Source organism: the organism of the source record quoted next, unplaced genomic scaffold (genome assembly GCF_019419815.1).
Source record: "Pyrus x bretschneideri cultivar Hongxiangsu unplaced genomic scaffold, Pyrus_bretschneideri_v1 Contig12, whole genome shotgun sequence".
In the NCBI taxonomy this organism is placed as follows: Eukaryota; Viridiplantae; Streptophyta; class Magnoliopsida; order Rosales; family Rosaceae; genus Pyrus; species Pyrus x bretschneideri.
The window spans coordinates 3,919,492-3,938,447 of NW_025999413.1; the positions used below are offsets into that span (position 1 = coordinate 3,919,492).

Genomic DNA, 18,956 nt, shown 5'->3' on the forward strand with positions numbered 1-18,956 from the left:
AAAAAATATTTTAAAATTCCAAAAGCACTTTAAATACTTTTCCAAAATTTACTTACATTTTTAATAAAAATTAATTTAAAAAATAATTCCATCAAAAACATTTTCAATTATTTTAAAATACATCATTCGTCACTTAAAAATCCTCTCCGCCGCCTTTAAAACATTTTTATTTTCTTCCATTCCCTTCCCTGAACCCATTTTAATATACTCCCTCACTACTTCCGACCCCAAACAACACTCCTCCTCCCTCCTCCTCCTCCTCCTCCTCCTCCTCCCTCCCTCTCTCTCTCGCTCTCTGATGCACTGACCATCTCACCGATCGTCTCGCTCGCCATGGCCGAGACCTTCGCCAGACTCTCCGAGTCTGTCTACTCGGACGGCAAGCCTATCTCGTCCACTGATCTCCTACAGAGACTGCGCTCCTCCTCCGACTCCATCAGACCTGGACTCGAGAACCTTCTCCCGATTCTAAAACGCGGCGTTGAGGCCGACGGAGACGGCAAGCTAGGGCTCCAATTATGGACCGATTCACAAATTCAAGCTGTGTATTCGATTGCCTACGCCGTCGCTTCCGCCTCTCGTTCTCTGTTGGGTACTGTGGCCTTCTTTTCATCTTCTTCTACGTGAAATTAGTTGCCTTTTGTTTGTTTTTTGAGTCTTGATGCTTTCTTGTTAATATAGAAGTAGACGATATTCGAAGTAGTTATTTCTAAGTTGCAGCTAATTTTCTATGTATTTCTAGTATTTTTTATTTTATTTTATTTCTTATAAATCTTAAAGATTGCAATTTTGGAGCGTTAATGAAGTGTTTTGGTAATAAGTTTACTTAATCTTGTTGTGATTGCATGTACAGTGGATCAAGCGGATGCTATAATAGTTGCCATTGTGCAACAGTCGTTGCAATTTGCGGTATGTTATTTGGAAAGATCAGAATTTAGCACCGAAGATATGAGCATTCAGGTTAGTTAGTTCTTCTTCCCATATCAAGTTGCTATGGCTAGTTTAGTTTGAATGTTACTTTTGCGCGTTAATCATTTGAAAGGCAGCTGGTTTTATTTTTTGAGGGCTATGAATTATTCATGCACATTTTGCTATTATTCTCTAGTATCAGCTTGTATGGTTATTGGTGCTACAAAACAGATTACTTGGTTTTCATATTTGTTAAATCAACTAGTATGGTGGGGATCAAACTTTTTTTTCCTGTAGTGCATTATTGAATTAATTGTCTTTTCTTATTGGTTGGCGCATTTTATGAGTGGTGATATGTGTTTATGCACGCTTGGGGAGGGGGTGAACGGTGGCTCTAAATTTTCTTTATAATCCAACTTTTATTTGGTTTTGCAGAATAATATGGTGCATCTTTTGGAGATGGCATTGATCGATGGAATGGATAAAACACCTGGCGCACTGCGACCTTGCTCTGTAGATAGCCTGGTGGACTTGTTGCCATCTGTTACCCATAATACTTGTGGTAATGATCTTGACAACCACAATAAGTGTGGTCCTCAAGGTAAGAGCTTTGCTCATAAGAATTGATGTCTTCTAGTGTTATTGCATCATGGTTTACTTGATACTGATGAGATACTTTTAATGTGTCTGAGAAGGTGTCAATTGTTCAAGGGCAGAGAAACCAGTGGATCGTCTGTTTTTGTCTTTAGCTTCTGAGTGCATACAATCAGATAGGCAGACCACTGGGTTTGGTGGGCCTGCTTTCCACCAGGATTTCAACAAATTAGTTTTTCTAACTCAGCATTGGGCAGCTGTTCACGCAGGGTGCATTCGACGTTTGATTTTGCTCTGCAAGGGACTCATTGTGCTCCCAGATATGTTTGATGAGAAGAGTGCTGGGACATACGTCTGTAAGAGGTTGTCTTTTAGTTTGAGGATCATAAAGTTACTTGGAAGTCTCACAAAGGACATCCCATATATTGAATATGATGCGTCATTGGTGCAAGCAGTTGCTTCTTTTGCTGATGCAGTGCCTGGGTTGTTTAGGCCTTGCTTCGAGTTTGTAAATAGCCACGTTGCAGTTGAGGGTAGTTTTGAGAGCCTCAGTCTTTTGCTATTGGAAGACTTTCTTGAACTTGTTCGTGTTACTTTCTGCAACAGCAGTGTTTACCTGAATGTCCAAGTCTGTGTGGTAGCTTCCATGCTAGACAATTTAGATGCTTCTGTATGGAGATATAACAAGGCTGCTGCTAACCTGAAGCCCCCACTAGCTTATTTTCCACGTATTGTTGTGTACATGTTGATGCTCATTCAAGACCTCAAGAGAAAGACTAGTCGGGCTGTCAATTGGAAGGAGTTAGACACAGAGCTTACTGGAAGTAGTGCCAATTTTATTGATTCTCCTTCGTGCCTTGTTCATTCTGAGAAGATTCCTTTACTCCAAAGGTACACATTTGAACATCTTGTGCAAATAATATTCCCTTCCTCAAAACAATGGATGGACGATCTGATGCATCTTATCTTTTTCCTTCATTCCGAGGGAGTAAAACTGAGACCAAAAGTGGAGAGGTCATATTCTAGCTGTGCAAAAACTACTTGCAGCTCTGAATTAGAAAATGTGGTTTGCCATGAAGATGAGGCCCTTTTTGGAGACCTTTTCTCTGAGAGTGTTCGTGGGTCTACAGACGGATATGATCAGCCATCAGTGGTTGCTAATTCTAGCTCCAGCCAGAGTAATATGCCAATGGAAGCTGCTATGGAACTGTTGAGCTTTGTTAAAGTGTGCATCTTCTCTCCTGAATGGCATCCGTCTGTTTTTGAGGATGGCTGTGCAAAGCTTAGCAGAGGCCATATTGATATTTTTCTGTCCTTACTCCACAGCCAGGGATGTCCCGAGGATAGGACTCCTGAGTGCTATTCCCTTTCACATGAAGAGAAAAAGATTGGGCATACCCATGAACTTTGTTTTGATTTGTTGCAAGACCTGGTCACCCGCCATGCATTATCTGATTCGATAGAAGAGGACTTGGTTGAGAAGATTTTGAATGTTGAGAATGATATTTTCGTTTACAATAATCAGACCCTTACCTTGCTAGCTCACACCCTTTTCTGTAGGGTGGGTTTGGCTGGTAGCAGCTTGAGAACCCAAATTTTCAGGGGGTTTGTAGATTTTGTTGTTGAGAGGACCAAAACTGTTTCTTTAAAATGCCCTACCTTGAAGGAACTTCTAGAGGCCCTTCCATCTGCTTTTCACATAGAGATTCTTCTTGTGGCATTTCACTTATCGTCCAAAGAGGAAAAGGTATCACAGGCGAACTTAATATTTTCTGCTCTTCGAGCGATTGGTGCTCCAACTTTGGGTTTTAACAGTACGCATTTGTCTTGCTGGGCTTTACTGGTTTCAAGGTTAGTTTTAGTGCTTCGACATATGGTATTCTACCCACAGACATATCCTTCATCCTTGCTTGTACATCTGCGGTCCAAATTGAGGGAGGCTCCGTACACCAATGCACAGCTTGGGGTGAATGATCATTTGTCATCTTGGGTCTCAGTGATATTTAAGAATGTAATGAGTGTATCATTTGAAGAAGAGTCTGATATCAGTCCCTTGATTCATCAGCTGATTGATACATCTGCCTTCCCTGCTTTGCTGTCCATAGATTATGTGGATATTGACTCCTTATGCTTGAACTGGGATGAGATTTGTTCAACCATGTCCTTAATTCTGGGGTTGTGGAAAGGCAAACAGGCTGCAGTGGTGGAGGATCTTATTGTTGAAAGATACATTTTCATACTTTGTTGGGATTTTCCAACAATCGGTACTTCAAAGGACCATCAGGTTCTTTCAAGTAGCAATCCACAGAATCTTGACATTTCTGACATGGAAAATTTCATTTTCTTCAGCCATTCAATTCTAGGTCATCAGGCCGCTGTTGGTGCAAAAACTAATTCTGAAGTTATAGTTCAGCTGCTTCAGCTCTTACATACTGAACATATATCTGAACACACTGAGGAATTAGGCTGGGGTTTCTTGAGAAATGCAACGTGGCTGTCTTTGGCACTCTCCTTGCTTGATGTTGGGATCTGGAGGTATGGCATGAAGAATAAAGTCCCAGGAGTGGGTTCAAACTGGATAGAGAACACGTCTAAGGACAATGAGTATGTTGCTGTTGCTGAAGGGCTGATTGCCTCTTTAATGAATGCTGATCAAGTTTCAATATTGTTGAAGACATTTTCATCTTTGCTGAACAGTTACTTACTGGCTTATCAGAAAGCTTTTGTTGCTACCTTTGGTAATAGCCAGAAGGATCCTGATGGGTTTTCGCCATTATTGCTTTTTAAGCATTCAGGATTTGACAAATGCCTTCAGGATGAGCTAGGAAAGACTGGCACTTATTCTTTCCGTCTGGAGTCTCTCATTGACCCTTTGGCAAAGTTTGATGTTATTATTGACAAAAGAGCTTCAGGAATTTTATGTAGGGCCTCCTGGGAATGGATGCTGCATGGTTTCCCATTGAATCTTCGGACTTCCAGTGGTTTCCTCTTTTCTTGCATTCTTAACATTAGAGGGATCGTTTCCATTCTGGTTGGTCTGCTTAAAATGAAAGATATGATAGGAAATGTCTGCTTGGAGACTGAAGTGCTCCATCAAATTCTTGATATGGTAGTGACAATCAAGTTTGATAGGATTTTTGAAAGCATTCATGGGAAATGCGAAACCATATATGACAGCTTGAGTGTAGGCTTGGGAGCAACAGATTTTGCCAATTTAATTCTATTAGAGCACCTAGAAGGATTTTTAAGGGGTATCAATGCCAGAGGAGTAAGTGACAGCAGTATCCATGAGTGCATAGTTACCAAAGCTATTGATACGATGGATAGCCTAAGAAAAGACCCTGTAAAAGTTGATTATTTTAAACTCTATCTTGGTATAGAAGATGTCCCCGAGCAGGTGAAGAAGCTATTTGGTGTGCAGCGTGGTGATCTACTGGTTCTAATTGACACTCTACACAATTGTGACTCTGAAACAGTTAACATAAAGGTTCTTAACTTTTTTGTTGCTCTGTTAACTGGTGAGCTGTTTCCTGGTCTTAAACAGAAGATCCAAAACAAATTTCTTGGCATGGACTTGGTTTTGCTTTCCAAATGGTTGGAGAAGAGGCTGTTAGGTTGTGTTACGGAAGCTTCAGGTGGAGTTAATGGTGCAAAAGGAAGTTCTGTCTCTCTCAGAGAGTCAACCATGAACTTTATTTTATGCATTGTATCCTCACCTTCTAATTTGAAATCAACAGAACTGCAGAGTCATATTTTTGAAGCTATTCTGGTTTCCCTTGAACCTGCATTTTTGCAATTTGATATTCATGTTGCCAAATCATTTTTCCAGTTTGTTGTTCAACTATCTAAGGGGGATGCTTCAGTGAGATTGCTTTTAAAGCGGACCATAATGCTGATGGAGAAGCTTGCTGGCAATGATTCCCTGCTACCAGGCCTGAAGTTTCTTTTTGGCTTTTTCGGGAGTGTCTTAAGCGATTGTGGGTCTGGCAAGAACACCCAGGAAAGGTCGTCTGGGAAGTCTCTGCCTGTAAATGCTCTTGGTGTGGGATCTATGGCTCCAAGGCCAGTAGGATCAAGGAAAAACTCCGAGGCATTGGTCCTTTCTTCTAATCAAGAAGGTGGTTCCATGGCTCTTGAATGTGACGCAACTTCTGTAGATGAGGATGAGGATGATGGAACTTCTGATGGTGAGGTGGCCAGCCTGGACAAGGATGATGAAGAGGATACTAACAGTGAAAGGGCCCTTGCTTCTAAAGTTTGCACATTTACTTCTAGTGGTAGCAATTTCATGGAACAACACTGGTACTTCTGTTATACATGTGATCTAACAGTGTCAAAGGGCTGTTGCTCTGTGTGTGCAAAAGTTTGTCATCGTGGTCATCGTGTTGTTTATTCTCGCTCCAGTCGTTTCTTTTGTGATTGTGGAGCTGGGGGTGTTAGAGGAAGCAACTGTCAGTGCTTAAAGCCACGCAAATTCACTGGAAGTAGTAACGCGCCAGTCCGTAGTGCTAGTAATTTCCAGGCTTTCTTACCCTTCACGGATGATGGAGAGCAGCTGCCTGAAAGTGATTCAGATTTTGATGAGGATACTAGTACTGATGTAGATAACTCTCTCAGACTATCCATCCCCAGGGAGCTTCAAGATGCGATCGTGCCATTACTTGAAGAACTTGACGTTGAAGGTCAGGTGCTTGAACTTTGCTCTTCATTGTTCGCATATATAACTTGTAAACGAGACTCCAACATGTCAAAAGATAATAAAATCACTCTTGGTAAAGACAAAATGCTTTCTTTTGGTGTTGATCTCTTGCAATTGAAGAAGGCATATAAAAGTGGGTCCTTAGACCTGAAGATAAAGGCCGACTATTCAAATGCCAAGGAACTTAAATCACATTTAGCTAGTGGGTCTCTTGTCAAATCCTTGCTCAGTGTCAGTCTTCGAGGCCGACTCGCTGTTGGAGAAGGTGATAAGGTTGCTATATTTGATGTTGAGCAGTTGATTGGACAGGCCACCATTGCACCAGTGACAGCAGACAAGACCAATGTTAAGCCTCTCTCTAAGAATGTTATTCGGTTTGAAATTGTGCATCTTACTTTCAATCCAGTGGTAGAGAATTATCTTGCAGTAGCAGGATATGAAGATTGCCAGGTCCTCACAGTGAATCCTCGTGGTGAAGTGACTGATCGTCTTGCCATTGAACTGGCACTGCAAGGTGCACATATTAGACGGGTTGACTGGGTTCCAGGTTCTCAGGTTCAGTTGATGGTCGTTACCAACAAATTTGTCAAAATATATGATCTATCTCAGGACAACATCAGTCCTATACACTACTTCACTCTGCCAGATGATGTGATTGTGGATGCAACACTTGTTGTGGCTTCTCAGGGAAGGATGTTTCTTATTGTTCTCTCAGAACATGGAAAGCTGTTCAGGCTAGAATTGTCAGTCGAAGGTAATATGGGGGCTACACCTTTGAAGGAAGTAATCCCGATACAGGATAAAGTAATAGACGTGAAGGGCTCATCGTTGTACTTTTCTTCAGCGTACAAATTACTTTTCCTATCTTATCAAGATGGCACTACCTTGTTAGGACGGTTAAGCCCCAATGCCTCATCTCTAAGTGAAATATCTACCATTTATGAGGAGGAGCAAGATGGTAAACAGCGGTCTGCTGGACTTCATCGTTGGAAGGAATTGCTGGCTGGCAGTGGTTTATTTGTTTGCTTCTCAAGTATAAAATTGAACTCTGCCATTGCTGTATCAATTGGATCGCATGAGTTATTTGCACAAAACTTGCGACATGCAGTGGGTTCTACTTCACCTGTAGTTGGAGTCACTGCTTATAAGCCTTTATCCAAAGATAAGATTCACTGTCTTGTTTTACACGATGATGGTAGCCTTCAGATATACTCGCATACCCCAATGGGAGTTGATGCCAATGCTAGTGCAACAGCGGAGAAAGTAAAAAAATTGGGTTCCAGAATTCTCAGCAACAAGGCTTATGCTGGCACTAACCCAGAATTCCCACTTGACTTTTTCGAGAAAACAGTGTGCATAACAGCAGATGTGAAATTGGGTGGTGATGCCATCAGAAATGGTGATTCTGAAGGGGCTAAGCTGAGCTTGGCATCTGAGGATGGCTTTCTAGAAGGTCCAAGCCCTGCAGGATGTAAGGTAATTGTTGCTAGGATCTAGTGACCTGACACTCATGGCATGCTTTAGTTCTGATGTTTCGGTTTTCATCTCCTTTCTTCTATAGTTTATGGTTCTAACATTACTTCTATTTTTCCCCTCAGATATCCGTCTTCAATTTGAACCCTGATATCATCATGGTTGGGCTTCGTGTGCATGTGGGTAATACATCAGCAAACCATATACCTTCTGATATAACTATTTTCCATAGGGCGATTAAATTAGATGAGGGCATGCGGTCTTGGTATGATATACCATTTACAGTTGCTGAGTCACTCCTTGCTGATGAAGAATTTACAATCTCTGTTGGACCCACATTTAATGGATCTGCTTTGCCTAGAATTGACTGTCTTGAAGTATATGGTAGAGCTAAAGATGAATTTGGCTGGAAAGAGAAAATGGATGCCATACTTGATATGGAAGCTCGTGTCCTTGGTAGTAATTCGTTGCTTTCAGGATCTGGGAAAAAACGCCGGTCAATGCAGTCTGCTCCTATGCAGGAGCAGGTCATAGCTGATGGGCTTAAGATTCTATCCAGGATTTACTCGTTGTGTAGATCTCGTGGTTGCCCAAGAGTTGAGGAAATTAGTCCGGAGCTGAGCAAACTCAGGTGCAAGCAGTTATTGGAAAAAATATTTGAGAGTGATCGAGAGCCCTTGTTGCAGGCTGCTGCTTGCCATGTCTTGCAGGCTGTGTTCACCAAAAAGGACACTTACTATCAAGTATGTGAATTAGCAATTAATAAATTACCCACTGTTGATCTATGACAGTTAGCAATTCTATCAGCGTCCTTATTTATGCATGAGGAAATGAAGAAATTTGTTTATTAACTGACATCGTCTTCTTCAGGTTAAGGACACCATGCAGCTTCTTGGAGTGGTGAAATCAACCTCTGTACTCTCTTCAAGGCTTGGGGTTGGTGGTACTGCAGGGGCATGGATAATTGAAGAGTTTACAGCCCAGATGCGTGCTGTATCTAAGATTGCATTGCACCGGCGATCGAATCTGGCGACTTTCTTGGAGATACATGGTAGTTTCACATTATCCGGTGCACTGAATTGCTTACATTTTTAAGAATTCACTCTCTTGTGTTGAATGTAGTATATAAACCTTAAGCAGGAACCAGATCTTCATATAAATAACGTAGGGTACATGTCCAATCAATATAGTTAATTGTTTAAGTTATTTACATCTGATTCATGGTAGGTTACTTTCCATAATATTTATTCAAGTGCTTGTTGAATCACTTCCTTTGTAGTTTCTCTTGTAAAGTTGATATGATTCTTGTACATTAATCATATGGATTGTTGAATTACTTTTATGTTATTTCTCCTGCAAAGTTTTGCTAAAATGTTATGTTGGAATTTTCGTGATGTTAGCTTGGTTAATTTTTGTACACCCAAACTTTGGGTGGTGTTACAAGTTTAAGTATAAGTTTCAGTTTGTTATCACGGGTTGCTGTATTCATCCTGCATCTGTCATTTATTTCATTTGCAATTAACGGATCTGTGATTCCTATCCCTCATCCAGGTTCTGAAGTTATTGATGGGCTTATTCAAGTTCTTTGGGGAATTTTGGACTTAGAGCAGCTTGACACACAAACAATGAACAACATTGTTATTTCTTCTGTAGAGCTCATTTATTGTTATGCTGAATGCCTGGCATTACATGGAAAGGATACAGGGGTACACTCTGTTGGACCTGCTGCTGTATTATTCAAAAAGCTTCTCTTTTTGTCCAATGAGGCTGTTCAAACATCAACAAGGTGGTAAATTCTTATTATTTATTTATTTATGTCTTCAACTTGATTTTAGCTTATTCTATTATTCACTTGGACTACCATTTCTGTTTCAGCTTGGCAATATCTTCAAGGTTGCTACAGGTTCCATTTCCAAAGCAAACTATGTTGGCCACCGATGATGTTGCAGAAAATGCAGTATCTGCACCTGTGCATGCCGGCACAACTGGTGGAAATGCCCAAGTCACAACTGAAGAAGATTCAATCACTTCATCTGTTCAATACTGTTGTGATGGTTGCACCACTGTTCCTATACTCAGAAGGCGATGGCATTGTACTATTTGTCCTGATTTTGATCTGTGTGAGGCATGCTATGAAGTACTGGATGCAGATCGTCTCCCTCTACCACACTCCAGAGATCATCCTATGACAGCAATACCCATTGAAGTGGAATCATTAGGCAGAGATGGCAATGAGTTTCACTTCACACCAGATGATGTAAGTGATTCAAGCATATTGCCAACTTCTGCAGATGCCAGGACTCAGAATTCTGCCCCATCAATTCATGTCCTGGAACACAATGAGTCTGGGGAGTTTTCTGCTTCAGTGAATGACTCTGTTTCAATTTCTGCTTCGAAACGGGCTTTAAATTCCTTACTTCTGTTTGAGCTTCTTGAACAATTAAAAGGGTGGATGCAATCCATGTCGGGGGTCCAGGCAATCCCTGTTATGCAGCTCTTCTACAGATTATCATCTGCTGTTGGTGGGCCTTTCATAGACATCTCGAAGCCCGAAAGCTTAGATTTGGAGAAATTGATTAGATGGTTTCTGGATGAGCTTAATCTGAACCAACCTTTTGTTGCCAAATCTCGCTCTACATTTGGGGAAGTTGCAATACTTGTTTTCATGTTCTTTACTTTGATGTTACGAAACTGGCACCAGCCTGGCAGTGATGGTTCTACACCAAAACCTAGTGGGACAACAGATACACATGATAAAAGCATCATCCAGATTTCGCCCTCCACCTTGGTTGCTGCTTCATCTTCCTTGGATGATCAAGAGAAAAATGACTTTGCATCCCAGCTGCTCCGAGCATGCAATTCTCTTAGGCAACAATCTGTTGTCAATTACCTGATGGAGATACTACAACAGCTAGTGCATGTTTTTAAGTCCCCTTCTGTTAGTTATGAAAATGCAGGACCTGGTTCTGGATGTAGTGCTCTATTAACAGTTCGAAGGGATGTAGCAGCTGGCAATTTTTCTCCTTTCTTTTCAGACTCATATGCAAAAGCCCACCGTACAGATATCTTTGTGGACTACCATAGATTGTTGTTGGAGAATACCTTCCGGCTGGTGTACACCTTGGTTAGACCTGAAAAGCAAGACAAGACTGGGGAGAAAGAGAAGGTTTCAAAGATCTCTTCTGGCAAGGATCTGAAGCTAGATGGATATCAAGATGTTCTCTGCGGTTACATTAACAATCCTCACACAACTTTTGTGAGAAGATATGCAAGGAGGCTTTTCCTCCATCTCTGTGGAAGCAAAACTCACTATTACACTGTGCGAGACTCCTGGCAATTCTCAAGTGAGATGAAAAAACTTTTCAAGCATGTAAACAAGTCGGGCGGGTTTCAAAGTCATTTGTCATATGAGAGAAGTGTTAAGATAGTTAAGTGCCTCTCTACTATGGCTGAAGTAGCTGCAGCACGACCTCGGAACTGGCAGAAGTACTGTTTGAAACATTCAGATTTCCTACCATTCTTGATTAATGGAGTGTTCTATCTTGGAGAAGAGTCAGTTATTCAGATTTTGAAGCTGTTGAATCTTTCCTTTTACACAGGAAAGGAGATTGGTCATTCGTTAAAGAAAACTGAAGCTGTGGATTCAGGTATGAATTCAAACAAATCAGGGACACAATCTCATGATCCCAAAAAGAAGAAGAAAGGTGAAGAAGGAATGGAATCTGGTTCGGAAAAGTCCTATGTGGATGTGGAGTCTCTGATAAATATCTTCACTGACAGGGGTGGAGATGTCTTGAAGCAATTCATTGATTGCTTTTTGCTTGAATGGAATTCTAGTTCTGTGCGTGCAGAGGCCAAGTGTGTTCTTTATGGTGTGTGGCATCATGCTAAGTCATCATTCAAGGAAACTTTGGTGGTGAATCTCTTGGAGAAGGTAAAATGTCTACCAATGTATGGTCAAAATATAGTTGAGTATACTGAACTTATCACATGGTTGCTGGGTAAAGCTCCGGATGACAGCTCAAAGCAACAGAGCAGTGAGCTTGTGGATCGATGCTTAACCCCTGATGTAGTCAAATGCATCTTTGAGACACTTCATTCACAAAATGAGCTTTTAGCTAATCATCCAAATTCCCGCATATACAACACTTTAAGTGGATTAGTCGAATTTGATGGGTACTATCTTGAGAGTGAGCCTTGTGTTGCCTGCAGTTCTCCAGAGGTGCCATACAGCAGGATGAAGCTAGAAAGTCTGAAATCTGAAACAAAGTTCACTGACAATCGCATCATAGTGAAATGCACTGGGAGTTACACCATTCAGACAGTGACCATGAATGTTCATGATGCGCGGAAGTCTAAATCAGTGAAAGTTTTGAACCTGTATTACAACAACCGACCTGTGGCTGACTTGTCAGAGTTGAAAAATAATTGGTCTCTTTGGAAACGTGCCAAGAGTTGCCATCTTACTTTCAATCAGACTGAACTGAAAGTGGACTTTCCCATTCCAATAACAGCTTGTAACTTCATGATTGAGCTGGATTCCTTCTATGAAAATCTCCAGGCTTTGTCTCTTGAACCATTGCAATGCCCACGTTGCAGTCGACCTGTCACTGATAAGCATGGTATATGTGGCAATTGCCATGAGAATGCTTATCAGTGCAGGCAATGCCGCAACATTAATTATGAAAATCTGGACTCCTTTCTATGCAACGAGTGTGGCTATAGTAAATATGGTAGATTTGAGTTCAACTTCATGGCAAAGCCAAGTTTTGCATTTGATGACATGGAGAATGATGAAGATATGAAGAGAGGGTTGGCTGCTATAGAAACTGAATCAGAAAATGCTCATAGGAAATATCAGCAACTTCTAGGATTCAAGAAGCCCCTGCTTAAGATTGTGTCGAGTGTTGGTGAGATTGAAATAGACTCGCAACAGAAGGATTCGGTGCAGCAAATGATGGTCTCCTTACCTGGGCCTGTATGTAAGATTAATCGTAAAATAGCTCTTCTTGGTGTCCTGTATGGTGAGAAGTGCAAAGCAGCTTTTGATTCTGTCAGCAAAAGTGTCCAGACACTGCAAGGGTTACGCCGGGTTTTGATGAATTATTTGCACCAGAAACAGTCTGTTAACAGAGTGGCTGCTTCCAGATTTGTGGTTTCCAGGTCTCCAAATAATTGCTATGGCTGTGCTTCTACATTTGCGACACAGTGTCTTGAAATCCTACAGGTCCTATCAAAGCATCCAAATTCCAAGAAACAACTTGTTGCTGCTGGCATTTTAACGGAACTATTTGAAAATAACATTCATCAAGGTCCTAAAACAGCTCGTGTCCAAGCTAGGGCCGTTCTTTGTGCATTCTCTGAGGGTGATATAAATGCAGTGACCGAGTTGAACAGCTTAATTCAGAAAAAGGTTACGTACTGCCTTGAACATCATCGCTCCATGGACGTTGCTCTGGCCACTCGTGAAGAGTTGTCATTGCTGTCAGAAGTATGTTCTCTCACTGATGAATTTTGGGAATCAAGATTGCGTGTGGTTTTTCAGCTGCTATTTTCTTCTATCAAATTGGGTGCTAAGCATCCTGCCATTTCTGAGCATGTCATTCTTCCTTGTCTGAGGGTTATATCTCAGGCATGTACTCCTCCAAAACCTGATGTACCAGATAAAGAGCCTAATACAGGAAAAGCTAACACTGGTTCGCAGATCAAGGACGAAAGTAATTCAAGTATGTCTGGATCTTTGGGCGGACATAGTGGTGGTACCAAGTCAGCAGAACCACTAGATAAGAACTGGGATACATCTCAGAAGACTCAGGACATTCACTTATTAAGCTATGCGGAGTGGGAGAAGGGAGCATCATATCTTGATTTTGTTAGAAGGCAGTACAAAGTGTCCCTGTCTGTTAAAGGTGGTAGCCAGAAGACTCGACCTCAGAGACAAGAATTCCTGGCTCTTAAATATGCACTCAGGTGGAAGAGGCGTACTGGTAAGACAGCTAAGAATGACTTGTCAGCATTTGAGCTGGGGTCTTGGGTTACGGAACTTGCTCTTAGTGCTTGCTCTCAATCTATAAGGTCAGAGATGTGCATGTTGATAATTCTGCTCTGTGCTCAGAGTACATCAAGACGATTTCGGTTATTGAACTTATTAGTGTCCTTGCTACCAGCAACTCTTTCTGCTGGTGAAAGTGCTGCGGAATATTTTGACTGTCTGTTCAAGATGATAGATTCAGAAGAGGCTCGCCTGTTTTTGACTGTGCGTGGATGTCTTGGAACAATTTGTAAACTAATTACTCAAGAAGTAGGCAATGTTGAATCTCTAGAAAGGAGCATGCGTATTGACATTTCTCAAGGATTCATACTTCACAAGCTTATAGAGCTGCTGGATAAATTTTTGCAGGTTCCGAATATTCGATCCAGGTATGACTGGTTTCTTTACTAATTTCAAATTTTGTGCTTAACTGATTCCATTTTTTTCAAAACAACTTTCGTGCTTAACAAATTTTGTTTGTATTAATGTCAGATTCATGCGAGACAATTTGCTGTCGGAAGTTCTTGAGGCTCTTATTGTTATTCGCGGCTTGGTAGTGCAGAAGACAAAGTTAATTAGTGATTGCAATCGGCTTCTAAATGACCTTTTAGATAGCCTTCTGATTGAAAGCAGCGAAAATAAAAGGCAGTTCATTAGAGCCTGCGTCTGTGGTTTGCAAAACCATGGGGAGGAGAGAAAGGGACGAACTTGTCTGGTATGGATGATGAACCAACACTCGGATTTTCTCTGCTTTGTAAATGATGCTTTTAGACTGGTTTATCAAAATAACTCATCAAAGTTATAATATACTGATACCTAATTATACTTTTGTAGTAGGTAAAACTTTTGCTGTCTAGATAAAAGTCAATATTTCTTGGGTTCTTTATAGTTTGTACAAGGCTCACCTTCTCATAATTTCATGTGTTCTTCGCTTTCTTTTTTGTTGTGTTTCTGTATATGTAAGCATGGGGTTCGTTTGTTTTGCTTTCACCGACTTAGGTGCCAGCACTAACATTCAACTATATGAACAGTTTATCCTGGAGCAGCTCTGCAATCTGATATGCCCATCAAAACCAGAGCCAGTGTATCTGCTGGTTCTTAACAAGGCACATACACAAGAAGAGTTCATCAGGGGATCTATGACAAAGAATCCCTATTCTAGCTCTGAGATTGGTCCTCTGATGCGTGATGTCAAGAACAAAATTTGCCATCAGTTGGATCTGCTAGGTCTTGTTGAAGATGACTATGGGATGGAATTACTAGTTGCTGGGAACATCATCTCTCTTGATTTGAGCATAGCTCAAGTCTATGAGCAAGTCTGGAAGAAGTCAAGTCAATCTTCGAATGCCATGGCCAATACGACATTGCTATCGCCTAATGCTGTCCCATCAGCTAGAGACTCTCCGCCTATGACAGTGACCTATCGGCTTCAGGTTTGTTATAGCTGTGTATTTTCCCATGTACAAGTCTGCATACTGATAAGGATTTTCTTCTAAATGACAAAGGAGTCGCCTTTTCTCCATTTCTGTACCAATATATGATATATAGGCTGTTTGGTCACACTTCCATTCAAATTGCATAAATGAAGTTCAAACAAAACTGACATTTAAATTCCATAGAAAATCGAAGTTATTTCTCTATCAAATCATGTATAATCTCTAACAGATCATGTAAAGCATAGATTTAAGATGTTATGCTTCACCCAATCATTTTAAATTCATTTTGTGTTAAATTTTGAATCCATCTATGAATTTTGCTAAAATCTAAAGATAGGTACTCATTATAATCTTTCAGCCAACTTAAGCTTGATATTGAAACTAATCTCATATTTCAAAATCATTCATCCAAATGCAACCTGACATCATTTTTTCCCAATGGATCAATACGTCACGTTTTCTATTATTTTTGGTCTTGCGACTCTTACCTTGATATTCTTTTGATCATAACTATTCTCTTTTGGGGTACAATTTCCAGGGCTTAGATGGTGAAGCAACTGAGCCTATGATTAAAGAATTGGAAGAAGATAGAGAGGAGTCACAAGATCCAGAGGTTGAGTTTGCCATTGCAGGTGCTGTTCGTGAGTATGGTGGGCTGGAAATTATATTGAGCATGATCCAGGTGCATTTCCTATTTCATTATTCCTACTTGACATTTGAAGTGAAACCTTTTGCTACATATTGTTGAAATAACTGACTTTTAATATGATTTACAGCGTCTGCGAGATGATTTCAAGTCCAACCAAGAGCAGTTGGTAGCTGTTCTAAATCTCCTCATGCATTGTTGTAAAATAAGAGAGAACAGGCGAGCTTTGCTGAGGTTAGGAGCTTTAGGTCTACTCCTTGAAACAGCGAGACGTGCCTTTTCTGTTGATGCAATGGAGCCAGCTGAAGGCATACTTCTCATTGTTGAGAGTCTGACTCTGGAAGCTAATGAAAGTGATAACATTAGCATCACACAAAGTTCTCTTACTGTCACTAGTGAAGAGACGGGTGAACAGGCCAAGAAAATAGTCCTCATGTTTTTGGAGAGATTATCTCATCCTTTGGGTCTTAAGAAATCGAACAAACAGCAGAGGAACAATGAGATGGTTGCAAGAATCTTGCCCTACTTGACATATGGTGAACCTGCTGCAATGGAAGCGCTTATCCAGCACTTCAGCCCACCCTTGCAGGACTGGAGGGAATACGACCGGCTGGAAAGAGAACATGAAGATGACCCAAAAGATGAAAGCATCGCCCAGCAAGCTGCCAAGCAGAGGTTCACGCTGGAAAATTTTGTAAGGGTATCTGAGTCTCTTAAAACAAGTTCCTGCGGTGACAGATTGAAAGACATTATTCTTGAGAGGGGTATTACTGGCGTTGCAGTTAGACATCTGAGTGATAGTTTTTCAGTTGCAGGACAGGCTGGCTTTAAATCTAGTGCAGAATGGGCAACAGGCTTAAAACTGCCATCTGTCCCACTGATACTGTCTATGCTGAGAGGCTTGTCAACAGGACATTTGGCCACTCAAAAGTGTATTGATGAGGGAGGAATTTTACCTTTGCTTCATGCTTTGGAAGGGGTCCCGGGGGAAAACGAGATAGGCGCTAGGGCTGAAAACTTATTGGACACCCTTTCAAATAAGGAGGGAAAAGGAGATGGCTTTTTGGAGGAGAAGGTGCGGAGGTTGAGACATGCCACTAGGGATGAAATGAGGCGTAGAGCTCTAAGGAAAAGAGAGGAATTGCTTCAGGTAATTCATTGAGCATTTTTTAATAGTTATTGAAAATTCTTTTTATAGTTTATTTATGAATTATATGAAAGCAGGTGCCGACTGAAGTAGATTGTTATCATGTTACAGAATTTGATATGGAAAATGAGGGTAGAAAATAGCTATTCTCGACTTAAAACAGGAGTTTAGTTTTCCTTAGGGTCAGCGAGTGAAAGCAATATGATTCTCATGGTAAATTAGGATAGAATTTAGTCCTTAATGTATTTATTTTCTTATTTGACGTTCGTGTAATTAGTATTGAGAAAATGAGTAGAACTAATTACTAGCGGTGAAACTGATGGTTCCTTTCGTATCCAAATACTCAGGGTCTTGGAATGCGACAAGAGCTAGCTTCAGACGGTGGTGAGCGTATTGTTGTTTCACGACCATTACTTGAAGGTTTAGAAGACGTGGAGGAAGAGGAGGAGGATGGCTTAGCATGCATGGTTTGCCGAGAGGGTTACAGTTTGAGGCCCACTGACCTACTTGGTGTTTACTCTTACAGCAAGCGAGTGAATTTAGGTGCAGGGACTTCTGGAAGCGCACGTGGGGAGTGTGTTTATACAACTGTTAGTTATTTCAACATTATTCATTTCCAGTGCCATCAGGAAGCCAAGAGAGCAGATGCTGCTCTGAAAAATCCAAAGAAAGAGTGGGAAGGAGCAACTCTTAGAAACAATGAATCTCTTTGCAATTCTTTGTTTCCTGTGAGAGGTCCATCTGTTCCTTTACCTCAGTATATTCGCTATGTTGACCAGTTCTGGGACAACCTCAATGCTCTTGGGCGTGCTGATGGGAGCCGTCTTCGGCTGTTGACTTATGACATTGTTCTGGTACTGTATTTTCCTTCACTTTTTTCTGTCTTCTTATTTAACCTTTCTGTTGTATATTATCTTGAATGTGGACCTTATATTTATGAATGTTTTGTTATGTAGATGCTAGCTCGTTTTGCGACCGGGGCATCATTTAGTGCAGAAAGCAGAGGTGGCGGAAGGGAAAGCAACTCCAGATTTCTTCCTTTCATGATCCAAATGGCACGTCACCTTCTTGATCAGGGAAGCCCATCTCAACGTAATACAATAGCCAAGTCTCTGAAAGCATATTTGTCATTGTCTGCATCAGATTCTAGGCCTTCCACTCCTGAGAAACAACCGTCTATGGGTTCTGAAGAAACTGTCCAGTTTATGATGGTGAATTCACTTCTTTCGGAATCTCATGAATCTTGGTTGCAACACCGCCGTGCCTTCTTGCAGCGTGGAATATACCATGCCTACATGCAGCACACTCATGGCCGGTCAGCTGGTCGCACATCATCCAGTTCATCTCCTATAGTCAAGATAGAGTCTGGTGATACAAGCCAAAGTCCTAGTGCAGAGATCGGGGGTGCTGATGAGCTTTTGTCCGTCATTCGACCAATGCTTGTCTACACTGGCTTGATTGAGCAGCTCCAACGTTTCTTCAAGGTCAAAAAACCAGCAAATGCAACACCCACCCGAGCAGAAGGTACATCAAAAGTATCTAAAGGGGACGACAGTGGAAGCTTGGAAGCCTGGGAGCTAGTGATGAAAGAGCGGCTTTTGAACGTGAACGAGATGGTGGATTTATCGAAAGAAATGCTGTCGTGGCTTGACGAGATGAGTTCCGCAAGCGATTTGCAGGAGGCGTTTGACATAATTGGTGTATTAGCTGATGTGCTGTCTGGTGGCATTACCAACTGCGAGGACTTTGTACGTGCAGCAATCGATGCGGGGAGAGGCTGAGAGTTGGGTTAAACTACCGGCGTCGTATGCGTTGCTGTCGTAGTATCTGCCGGGCTTTCTTTTAATTTAGGCGATAGTGATGATTGTAAAATTACATACCCCATGAAAAATGGGGTTCAGAATCTTGCGACTACGTACATATCTCTGTATCTTCTGTGTGTTGTGCGCATATGGCTTCTGGTAGTAAAATTATTTTTTTTCTCCCCAAAATCTGCAATTTTGGTAAATTTATATGTTTCG

General features: G+C 41.3%; 1 protein-coding gene across 1 annotated transcript; it reads left to right on the forward strand.

The window, feature by feature from the left end:
• The first annotated feature begins 212 nt into the window (after nt 1-212).
• LOC103966794 (auxin transport protein BIG) lies at nt 213-18,926 on the forward strand. The gene is made up of 14 exons (XM_009380009.3): nt 213-592; nt 854-960; nt 1,345-1,510; nt 1,605-7,678; nt 7,801-8,418; nt 8,546-8,726; nt 9,227-9,461; nt 9,551-14,095; nt 14,199-14,421; nt 14,738-15,139; nt 15,681-15,824; nt 15,919-16,938; nt 17,283-17,789; nt 17,892-18,926. Exons 1-14 carry the CDS (start codon nt 334-336, stop codon nt 18,714-18,716), a joined length of 15,306 nt encoding a protein of 5,101 aa, XP_009378284.1. The 5' UTR covers nt 213-333; the 3' UTR covers nt 18,717-18,926.
• The last annotated feature ends 30 nt before the right edge of the window (nt 18,927-18,956 follow it).